Source organism: Gouania willdenowi, chromosome 21 (genome assembly GCF_900634775.1).
Source record: "Gouania willdenowi chromosome 21, fGouWil2.1, whole genome shotgun sequence".
Classification (NCBI taxonomy): domain Eukaryota; kingdom Metazoa; phylum Chordata; class Actinopteri; order Blenniiformes; family Gobiesocidae; genus Gouania; species Gouania willdenowi.
This window is the reverse complement of record NC_041064.1, coordinates 34,778,978-34,790,528: the sequence shown is the minus strand read 5'-3', so window position 1 is coordinate 34,790,528 and position 11,551 is coordinate 34,778,978. Positions and strand designations below refer to the sequence as shown.

The 11,551-nt window shown below is 41.0% G+C and overlaps 1 protein-coding gene across 1 annotated transcript in view; it reads right to left on the bottom strand.

Annotated features, from left to right (window-relative positions):
• Positions 1–1,466: 1,466 nt before the first annotated feature.
• The window catches only part of trappc10 (trafficking protein particle complex subunit 10), a 46,698-nt gene continuing 36,613 nt past the window's right edge, over positions 1,467–11,551 (bottom strand). Inside the window, exons 17-23 of the mRNA XM_028436198.1 lie at positions 10,641–10,870; positions 9,386–9,486; positions 9,133–9,256; positions 8,127–8,291; positions 7,223–7,403; positions 5,169–5,363; positions 1,467–2,647 (exon numbers count right to left, since the gene is read on the bottom strand). Of these exons, the coding sequence (XP_028291999.1) occupies positions 2,397–2,647; positions 5,169–5,363; positions 7,223–7,403; positions 8,127–8,291; positions 9,133–9,256; positions 9,386–9,486; positions 10,641–10,870 (1,247 nt within the window). The 3' untranslated portion in view covers positions 1,467–2,396. The remainder of the gene's footprint in view (positions 2,648–5,168; positions 5,364–7,222; positions 7,404–8,126; positions 8,292–9,132; positions 9,257–9,385; positions 9,487–10,640; positions 10,871–11,551) is intronic.

The following is an 11,551-nucleotide window of genomic DNA, read 5'->3' as shown; positions in this document are numbered from 1 at the left end:
ATCTACGATACTTTTACAGTAATAATCATTATTATCTTCAGTAAGAAACTGATGATATCACGAAGGTATGCATCCGGATTTCAAAGTAAAGGACGACTTGAGAAAAAAAAAAGTTTCCATAAAGTAGTCCATGATTCGTATAAAAACTTAAGGATATTTCTCCCAACTTTGAAATAAAATTAAAAAAAAAAAAGATTAATTTCAATAAATAGTCCATGTTTCTTATTTCACTGAACTTAGTACTTCTTAGAACTACTTGCATGCAGAAAATTAAGTATTTTACTGTGCACTTTTTGATTAATCTTGTGTCAAAATAATGTACAGATCATAAATTTAAAGATATTTTAAAAAAAAAAAAAGGGGGGGGAAAAAGGAGAAAAAAGAAAGATGTGTAATTTTATTTATTTATTTTTTTTACCCAACTTTGATGTGAAACATCTTTTCCCTAAGGAGTCCATGATTCATACTTCACAGAACTTAGTACTTCCTAGACCAGTGATTCTCAACTGGTGGGTCTGGGCCCAAAGGTGGGTCGTGGACCTGGACTGGGTGGGTCGCAGACAGCTGGTCAAAACCAAATGAATACTTAATGTTTATTGTGTTGAGCTTGTCTTTTATCTTGAAATAAACTTTTCTTTTGACAGGTTTGCTGTGAAATGCATTTTGCACAGGATCATGTATAGATTTATATTTAAAAGATGATTATATACATGTTTTCAACAGCCATTTTTGAAAAACTAACTTTGGTTGGTTGAAGTCTGAAAAAAAGTGGGTCGCGATTTAATGACCGTGGCAAAATATGGGTCCCAGGGTGAGACCAGTTGAGAACCCCTGATGTAGAGAATCTTGTTTTGTCGTGATGGGAAAGTAAGCTTTGCTTCAACCTAAACCCTTTCAGCTGAATAATTGGACAATTGATAGTTTATTTTAGGTAAGATTTTAATTTTAACTGAGGCTATTCTGCCAAGGAGTGAGATGGGGAGATTGTTCCATCTCCGCAGATCTTCTCTGACTTTATCCAACAGTGGGTCCAGGTTTAGTTTGTAATTTAAAAGTAGGAACAATTAGTTTAAACTGGCAAATAATGTGTACAAGAAATGTGGTTAAATTGGCATAAATAAGCATGAAATATGGTGAAAAGAGGTTAAAAGTGACAATAATGGGTCGCTGGGTGCTGAAAATGTCTTTAAAGTGAAAAAAATGTGCAGAAAAGACATTGAAATTTAATGTAGAAAAGGCAAAAATGAGTAATGTAGCAAAAATACACTAAAAAAAGCAAAAATATGGCATATTTTTTGTTTCTTCAAGGCATCCAACGGCCCCCTCCCAGTGTCTCGCAACCCCAAATGGGGTCCTGAACCCAAGCTTGAGAACCCCTGCATTAAAGAGTAATAATCTGATCTTTTTACCTCTGCTAATACTTTCCAATGAACAGAGTGAGACTGATGATCAAAACACAGCGTGAGTCTGTTGAATGATTTTGTTTTTAATATAGTTGGCAATCAGAGATGATCTTCATTTGAATCATTATTTACAGATCTGTATATGTACACGGCTGAAGGAGGCTGTACTTACAGTGTGAGCACCAGCAGGGGAGACACATGAATAACATATTCACCACTTCATTCAGCTGTGCGTCACCCACATGTGCATTCAGAGTCTCTCACACACACACACACAGACAGAATAAATAACACAAACAACAGACGAGACACCACTCAACTCAGCTCCAGACATAAAACCAATTCAAGACAAAACCTTCAGCGTTTTTAGGAAAATTTCAACCTCCAGCTTAATTATTCACACATTTTGGTTCATATTTTAACTTTTGAAAATAAAAAACTGAATGAGCTTGATTACATTCACAGGTGTTTTCATCCAAAGCTTGAAGTGCGTCTGACGTAGAGCAAATACTGTCATCGACAGGACAAGAAAAAACTACAACTGAGAAATAAATCGTTGATCAGTTTCACCGAGTCATTGACAGGACAAATGAGTCCTTGGTAGGACAAACAAGTGTTTGACGGACTCAGTATGGTCGTGTTGTGACAGTAGAACAGCTGAATGTGGTCAGAGGAGCTGAGACAGACACACACACACACCCGTGTACACACACATTTTGGTGCATCATGAGACAATCAGAAGTGTTTCTCTTCACTTCACAGCTGGACTGATCAGTCCTGATATATTGATCTTTTTTCCTACAAATCAAATTGATAAACTTTGTACAAAGTGAGGCGGAGAAAATCCTCCGCTGTGATTGGCTCTTCACTGTCCAGTCAGCAGCGTGTCCAAGGGGCGAGGGCGTGTCATGCTAACGCCACGTGGATCCGTCGCTCTGCAGAGTCTGAGGTTCAGTCTGAGTGTGAGGGGGCGGGGCTTAGCTCCTCCCAGGGTCATGTGGCGTTGACCTCTATGATGTGGTCGTCTGCGGCGGGCAGCACCAGGACCTGCTGTGATTGGCTGTGGTTGAACACCTGACCTGGGCTGAAGGGCTCTAAGCGTGGCATGGTGGAGCTCCTCTGCTGCTGGTGCTCGTTGCTGCCCACAGAGTGAATGCTGCCTCGGCTACGGATGCTGGCTGTGTCCCCCTGGTCCTCCAGGGTCTTATCCAATAGAGACAGGCTGTCGTTCTCCAAACAGCTGTCTGAGGACGCCACGAGAGAGAGATGTGAGACATGAGGCACCGATATCCAAAAACACAGCGGTGTCACTCATTTTAATTCAGGGGCCAAACAAGGAGCAGTTTGATCTCAAGAGGGCCACAGATTTTATGCTGGAAAATGAGTAATTTCAACATTATTGTGCCCTAGTTTGCACTTTTACGTATATATATATATATATATATATATATATATATATATATATATATATATATATATATATATATATATAAAATACTAAGAGTTCTGTTTTTAGTCGTTTATAGACCCCCAAAATATTATAAAGAATTCATGGATGAGTTTGCTGAACTGCTGTCAGTTGTATGCACTGAATACAACTTTTTAATAATAACAGGTGACTTAAATATTCATGTAGACAATAACATGGACAATACTGCCAAAGAACTATATGCTTTAATGGACGCTTTTGGTCTTACACAACATGTGACTGGTCCAACACACACTCAAGGTCACACTTTGGATCTGGTTATCTCTAAAGGTGTTGATATCTCTGCTGTTGATGTAAGAGACTGAGCTCTATCTGATCATTTCTGTGTCTTTTTTGACCTAGAGACTGTAACATCTGTTCCCCCTACTTCTGTGTGTTTAAAGAAAAGGTACATAAATGAGAACACAAGTGCACAGTTTATGGAAGCCATAGCAATGACACCAACATTGAGTGGTGAGACAGTCGATGATCTTCTGGATGAGTATAATAGAAACGTCTGTAATGTCATAGATGTGGTGGCTCCAATCAAAACTAAGAGAAAACCAAACACACAGAAAACACCTTGGAGGAGGACTGAGATAATGTAGAAATTGAAATCTGACTGTAGAAGAGCTGAGCGTAAATGGAGATCAACAAAACTCCAAATTAATCTAGAACTATACGAAATAAGTCTGCAAAAATTCAATGATGGCTTGTTCAAAGCAAGGCAGCAATACTTTTCTGAAATTATTGCCAAAAATGTCAACAACTCTCGCACGTTGTTTTCTGTAATTGAAAAGCTCACAACCCCCCCAGATCAGATAGCCCCTGAATTACTGTCAGCTGGAAAATACAATGAATTTACTGTATATTTCAATGAAAAAATACAATCAATAAGGTCAAACATCAGAACAAACCAACAAAATAACAAAAAGTTGAACAGCTTCAACCACTGAGGGAGGAGTCAACTACAATGTTAGAGTTTATTACAGTGAACCCTAAAACAATAGAGGAAACTGTTCAGCAGCTGAATCCATCAACGTGTTGCCTTGACACAATACCCTCAAACTTCTTTAAAACTGTTGTAAAGTCAATTGTCACTGATTTTTGTCAGATAATTAACTGCTCATTCCAATCAGGCACCGTACCAAAATCCCTGAAAGTAGCTGCTGTGAAACCTCTGTTAAAAAAAGAAAACACTGGATGCCTCTATACTGGCTAACTATAGACCAATCAGCAACCTTCCATTCATGGCCAAGATTATTGAGAAGGTGGTCTTCAACCAACTGAGTCAATTCTTAACATTCAACAAAATATTTGATAAGTTTCAGTCAGGTTTTCGTTCTCATCACAGCACAGAAACTGATCTGATCAAAGTGATCAATGACATAAACTTGAACACTGATTCAGGAAAAGTATCTGTTCTCATTCAACTAAACCATCACAAGATGGAGGTGATTGTCTTTGGTAACAAGGAAAAGAGGACTGCTATCAGCAATTATCTTGAGTCTGGATCTTTAAAAGCTAAAGACCAAGTCAAAAACCTTGGTGTTCTGATTGACTCAGATCTTACATTCAGCATCAGATCAAATCTATCACAAAATCTTCTACCACCTAAAGAACATCTCCAGAGTGAAAGGTTTAATGACTCAGAAAGATCAGGAGAAACTGGTCCATGCTTTTATCTCCAGCAGACTAGACTATTGTAATGGTCTTCATCAAACATCTACAGCTGGTTCAGAACGCTGCAGCTCAGGTCTGAACCAGAACAAAGAGGTCAGAACACATTAGTCCAGTTTTAAAGTCTTTACACTGGCTCCCAGTCAGCCTCAGAATAGACTTTAAAGTTCTGCCGCTGGTTATAAATGTGTGAATGGGTTTGGTCCAGAATACATCAGTGAGATGTTAGTCAGGTATGAACCCAGCAGGTCTCTCAGATCTATGGACACAGGTCAGATAGTGGAGCCCAGAGCTCACAGTAAACATGGTGATGGTGTGTTTAGTTGTTATGCTGCAAAGAAGTGGAACAAACTGTAGCAGAGCTGAAGTCAGCATCACATGTGAACATTTTTAAATCAAAGTTAAAGGCACTTTTTTCTTTACTGCGTATGATTGAGAGAGAGATTTATGGTCATGTTATTGATGTCATGTGTTTGTTGTTTATTGATTTTAAACAATTGAATGTTTTATCATGTAAAGCACATTGAGTTGCCTTGTGTATGAAATGCGCTATACAAATAAATTTGCCTCGCCTTGCCTCTGAATTGGTTTTCACAAACATTGGTTTTCAAACTTACCAGGGTCCGGCTGAATGGTGGTGGACGGCGTGTGAGGAAGGTACTTCAACACTTTAATCTTAGGGAAAGGAAGGTGTCCGGCGAACAGCGGCATCACCTCGATCTGAACCTTGTGTGTAGCGTTGGCCGCCATCGGCATGGAAACCGTCCCCGAGCTCCGCCCACACACTGCCCAGTTACTGCTGCTGTCAGCCACTGTGGACACACCAGGTTACAACCACGGAATGAATGAATGAATGAATGAATGAATGAATGAATGAATGAAGGAAAAGAAACCAGTGACTGCTACTGCTTTAACTCCACGATTATCATTTTATAAAAATCATGTGTTCATTAGTCAAATAACTACATTATTAAATGCAGTGCGACTGTATATACATAGGAAAAGAAAGAAAGATCAATAACTTTATTTATGAAACACTTAAATTTTCTGATTTGAAAAACAAAAATGAAATAGAGGAAAAAAGAAAGAGAGAAAAGAAAGAAAAGCAAAAAAGAAAAAAGAAAGAGCGAGAAAGAAAGTGTCACAATGGGGTTTTATTTTGTAGGGCAGGCAGGAGATCTTGGACTCCCTTCCAGCAGCTTTCTCCTGCTGATTGGACCAGCTGCATCTGATAACCTGCTGAGTATAAAGGTGGAGGCTTTGTTGCAGTTCAGTGCTGGGACATTACTTTTGCTATGATCGTAGTTCGTCAGTTCTGTTAGCACTTGTGACCTGGGCTAGGTTTTTGCTTTTTGTGTTTTTCTGATTACCTCTGCCTCCCTGGACTGACCATGCCTGTGGTAACAATAAATACTGGTATGATGCACCTGAGCTCTGCCTCCGTCCCTGCATTTGGGTCTGCACCCACACATGCCCATGACAGAATGTCCCAGCCAACATCAGACCCAGCGGGACCCTCAGTGGAGGATTTTTTATTTTTCAGCAAGTTGGAGGAGCTCCTGCTCTCCAGACTGAGGGAGACCAACTGTCCCCAGGAGAGAGTGGACACTGATGGGAGTTTGTGTGGCCATTCGTCTTCGACCTGCTCTGGAGAGAGTTCCCGTCGTGGCGAAGACTTTGGAGAACGCTAAGAGGCAGATCAGGAGATTGCTGGGTTCTCCCTATACTCCACTACCAGAGATGTCCTCAGCACACAACTCTCAGGTGCAGTCCAGTTCCCAGCCCGAGTCCCCTAGCTCCCAGGCTAGCGTTCCCGAGTCCCCTAGCTCCCAGGCTAGCGTTCCCGAGTCCCCTAGCTCCCAGGCTAGCGTTCCCGAGTCCCCTAGCTCCCAGGCTGGCGTTCCCGAGTCCCCTAGCGCCAGTGCCGGCTCCCCGCACCAGGCCGCCAACGTCGCCGCCAGTGCCGGCTCCCCGCACCAGGCCCCCAACTCCCAGCTTTCCAGAGCCCCCTTTGCCCGGCCCGCCGGAGGTTTTCCCGTCTGGGCCCCCTTTGCCCGGCCCGCCGGAGGTCTTCCCATCTGAGCCCTCTGAGCCCGGCCCACCGGAGGTCTTCCCGTCTGCCTCACCGGACTCCTGGTCCCCTGCTTCGCCGGCTCTGCCTCATGGGAGGCCGCCAGAGCCCTGGTCTCCAGCTTCACCTGCCCTGCCTCATGGGAGGCCGCCTGAACATTGCTTCTTGTGTTTTTATGATTACCTCTGCCTCCCTGGACTGACCATGCCTGTGGTAACAACAAATACTGGTATGATGCGCCTGAGCTCCACCTCCGTCCCTGCATTTGGGTCTGCACCCACACATGCCCATGACAGAAAGAGAAAGAAAAGAAAGACAAAACAAAGAAATACAAAAAAAGAAAAGAATGAGAGAAAAAAAAATAAAGATTTTTAGTATTTTCTTCTCTTTTCCAAATAAATACAAAATATTTTAATGATAATTTGCCTGTTATGATGATTAGAAACCACACAAACACTTTTACATTGTTTATATATGGTAATAATGAATTAAACATTACAAAGGAAAGAATTGTGTTTCTTTAAGGTCACGTTTTCTTCTGTGGACTCTGATATTCATGGACTCAGGTATTCTTCTCTAGTTCTGATGTGTCCTTCGTACCTTCATACATGAGTTTAGTGGTTTTGAGTCCGTCTGAGTCCGTCTTGCTGTCCTCAGCCAGCTCTGCCTCAGCGGGCTCAGTCAGCCGTGTTATGCACACCTCCAGTCCACAGAGCAACCCAGAGCGACAGTGCTGCTCACCAGCAGGAGGGAAGATCTCCGCTTTCACACTGTACAACGTCTGACACATGACACAGCAGTTACAGATACACACTCACTAAATGATCTAAACATCAGGCTGAATGCTTCACTCCATCAGAAAACAATAGGTTGTTTACAGGCAGTGTGACATCAATCACATGATTTCAAAATGGAGGAACACAAGATCTAAAACTTCAAAGTAGTCCCATGTTTTAAATAAATTAAATGAATATGGTGCAAAATGTGTTTTGTTAGACAAAAATCTTCTAATAAAAACATTTTAAAGATTTAAGGCCAGATTGGTTAAACAGTGCAATGCAATATAAACAGTATAATACAAAGAGAAAAGAAAAGCAATGAAGGTGAAATTAGGGATGGTAATTTACAGAGTGGGAAGCAGATTATCTCTGCAGGAGCCTGCAAATATCAAGAAGTTTCATTGGATTATGAAGGACTAAAAACTAAAAATGTACACAACAAATAAGTTTTGCATTAAAATTAATCCCTTTCGGTTTGACACACCTGCTCTACAGCAACAATATCTAGGATATTAAGTTCACATTTTCCTTCCTAAACTTTGTTTTTCCATATCACTTTGTCATGCACTAGTATGTCTGAAATAAACCAGAAAGATTGAATTATGGTAGCCCTGGTTGGGAAACACTGCTGTAGGCTACAAGAATGTTACAGTGCTTCAGAACAGCTCAACATCACAAAAAGTGCAGGTCTTTATGTAAATGGGGGTCAGTGATCGTGGACTCACTGGGACTCTCTCCAGCTGAAACTGGTAGTGGAAAGGTTTGAAAGCGGAGACGTCCTGGTTGAGTGGAGAGAAGTTTGCAGAGAAGACACACTGAAGACACAACGGGAGGTCGTCCTTCCACCGCACCTCCCACAGGCAGAACACTGAGTGTCTGCTGCACAAAAGCTACACACACACACATACACACACACACAGAGATACACACACACAAGAATATGAAGCTCGAAACACAAACTGAAGATGGCATGTTTAACATTTTAACATCTGTAAACAGTGTGACTTACATCTCAGTGCTGTGACAGTTTCTATTGGTTTACATAGTTTAAAGATGTATTACAAACATTACGGCACTTTTTATGTTATAAACAGGCCTAGAATTTAAAAGAGCTTATTTTACAGCATTTAAAAGACAGTGAAAATTCACAACAATGTGATTTAAAAAAAAAAACACATTAGGCACGAGGCGTCATCTAGTGAGTAAAATGTGAATTCAACAGAAATGGCAGTGTTGTTATTTTTATTGTTTTATCAATCATTTAGTTTTTTTTTCTTTTTACAAAATCTAATCTTCATCCAAAATACTTCTGGAGCCTCAGTAAAAAAAAAAAAAAGTAATTTCCCGCTGGGATCAATAAAGTATTTCTGCTTCGCTTATTTATTGATCAATAGTTGGAGAATCAGATCAAATAAACCAAGCCCAATAATAAATGGTCATTCTTATTTTCTTGAGTTATTTAGTAAAAACAAAACATATTTACTGTAATTTCCGGACTATAAGGCGCTACTTTTTCCCCACGATTTGAACCCTGTGGCTTAAACAATGACGCGGCTAATTTGTGGATTTTTTCCAGTTTTATAAGCTTCATTCCATCAAAAAATTGAGCTCCGTCACATTAGAAACTGTTTACATTAAATCAAGCGCGCTCCCACTGAATCATTCTGATCAGTCATTTTGTGTATTTATTTTGGGAGCATGTGGCCACCAGTAGCCCATTGTTTTGTTTACCTGTTGAGTTTTAGTGTTTAGGGACTGCAGCTCCAGCGATGCCTGCTGCTTCTCCGACAGTTTCACGTCTGCCAGCGTGAAGTTCACGTCAGACACGTTCCGCAGCCACACTTGGATGTATTTTCTGAGATCATATGGGGAATAAAACACAAAAGTCTGATTTAGATCTGATTGACTCATGAATAAACTTAAAACACGACTCCCTGTTAAAGGACATTTAACTTTTTTGGACGTGTTTGAAAGTTTGTCTCACCTGTTCCCAGCAGACAGCAGTGAGTGTTTGGTCTTGAAGGGGATGTAGAAGGTGAGAGCGAGCAGCGTGGAGTAGATGGACCACGGACAGTCGATAGACATCTAAGAACACACAACAGCAGTGTTTAAAAAGTCCTGCTTCCATAATAAAGCTCTGCAACCTAAACAGGAAGTGGGATTGGAACAACTGAGGGAAATTGTGTTAATAAAGCATGGAATTTAGGAGTTGAACAAGATTTCTCTAAATAATTTTCTCGAAACAAAACATTAGGAAAAAGGTTTAAATGTGTGTTAAGTTGATATAAAATAGATTGTGTTTTAAATGCAGTGAGATATTTCTAATTTACATTACAATGTTTTTTTTTTGTTAATCAGAGAAAGTCAGTGAAGGCCTAATAGATCAATAAATCAAAGATCATTTGCTGGAAAAAAAGATGTAAAAGGTTTGAATTACAACTCAAAAGTTTGTGTTGATTTGCACTGTAAACACTGTCTTGATTGAAACCACAATCACAGTAAGAATGAATTAAAAACACTTATATGCATCGTCAATGGCAGGCGTTCTCAAACGAGGGGGCAGGACTCCATTTGGGGTCGCGAAACAATGGGAGGGGGTCGCCAGATGAACTTTGAGAAACTAAGATAATTTTATTTGAACCCATTTTTGCTTATGTTCACTCTTTTTCTGCAACAACACCAAACTTTCAACTTTTCTTGCCATATTTTTGCTCCTTTTAATGCATTTTTGCTACATTACTCCCATTTTTGCCACTTCATCATATTACAATACCTTTTCTGCACATTTTTTCCACTTTCAAAACATTTTCAGCACTTAAACCCTTTCCACCACTTTTCAGCCAATATTGACACTGTGAACCATTTTTTACCACATTTTCTGTCTGTTTTTGTCCACTCCAATTTGCAACTTTTAACCAATTTCTGTGGTTTTTAAAATTCAATTTCACCACCTTTTCCACAATTTTTTGTCACTTTAAACCCATTTTGTTTCTGATTAAAACAAAGACTTACATCTTTAAGAAGACTATATTCTATGGCATAAATAATAATAAACGTCCTGGATAACAGAGGATATTATTCAGATAAATAAATAAATAAATGTGGTTATCACAGATTCATAGAACAATGGACCATCATTTTGCTGACTTTATGGAGCTGATTAAACTATCCTTCATATTTGTGTGTGTATCCATGTTTATTTACAGTGTGTTATATTTGGTATTTTCTGGTGGTCTCACCCTCTGGTCGATGGCGGCCATGGGCGTGTCAGGATGGCTGTAGCTGCGCGGCCGATGGCGAACCTCGCCGTTGGTCAGCCTCTCGTTGGGGAGCCGCTGCGATCCAGACGGGATGATGCACAAAACCTGGAGCTGGAACTCCAGGGTGTGGTAGGGAGGGGTCGGGGGAAGGCTGATGCTGGTCACCTTTTCAGAGGCTTGGATGGACAGCAGGCTTTCACCGACCAACTCTGAGCAGCGCACACAGAGAGGAACACTTTACATCACGTGTCAAACTCTAGGCCCATTGCCAAAATCTGGCCCTTAATGCTGCGTTCTCACCGAATGTGTCACGAAATGTTCGTGCCTCCAGATTACATACAAAGTCAATGAATGCGTCCCAGATGCAAAATCTTTCCTGTGCGGCGGTACGATCCGCACGTCAAGAGCGTTGGTCGTGCGAGCGCGCTCCCAATTTTTCGTCATATTCGCACATTCGTAAAAAAGTTGAAAATATTGAACTCCTGCGACTGTTTCGCACGACGAAAGCCAATTGGAGTCTTTGTTGACGATGACGTCAGGCCATCAACACGGACACCGGTCTGTTCACCCATTCAACCATGGAGTAGAAGCTGTGTGTGACCACCTGGAGCTGTATGACACGGCCTTTATAACCAGGACTGGACTAGGAAGGATCAGGTGTGGAGGAGAATCAGTGAGGAGGTGGTAGTAGCAGGTCAAAGTTCTCTGTAGCACTGAGCTAGCATAGCATTAGCTGCTAATCACACTGGCTAATCACACTGGTGGTTTATGTTTGTGAGAGGAGAAAAAGGAGTGCAGCTCCTCGCTTCAGCAGGCAGTGAAACTCACCAAGTTGGATGTGTCGCTGGTGGGCGGGGCTTTCGCTTCAAACACGCATATGAAGCGAATGA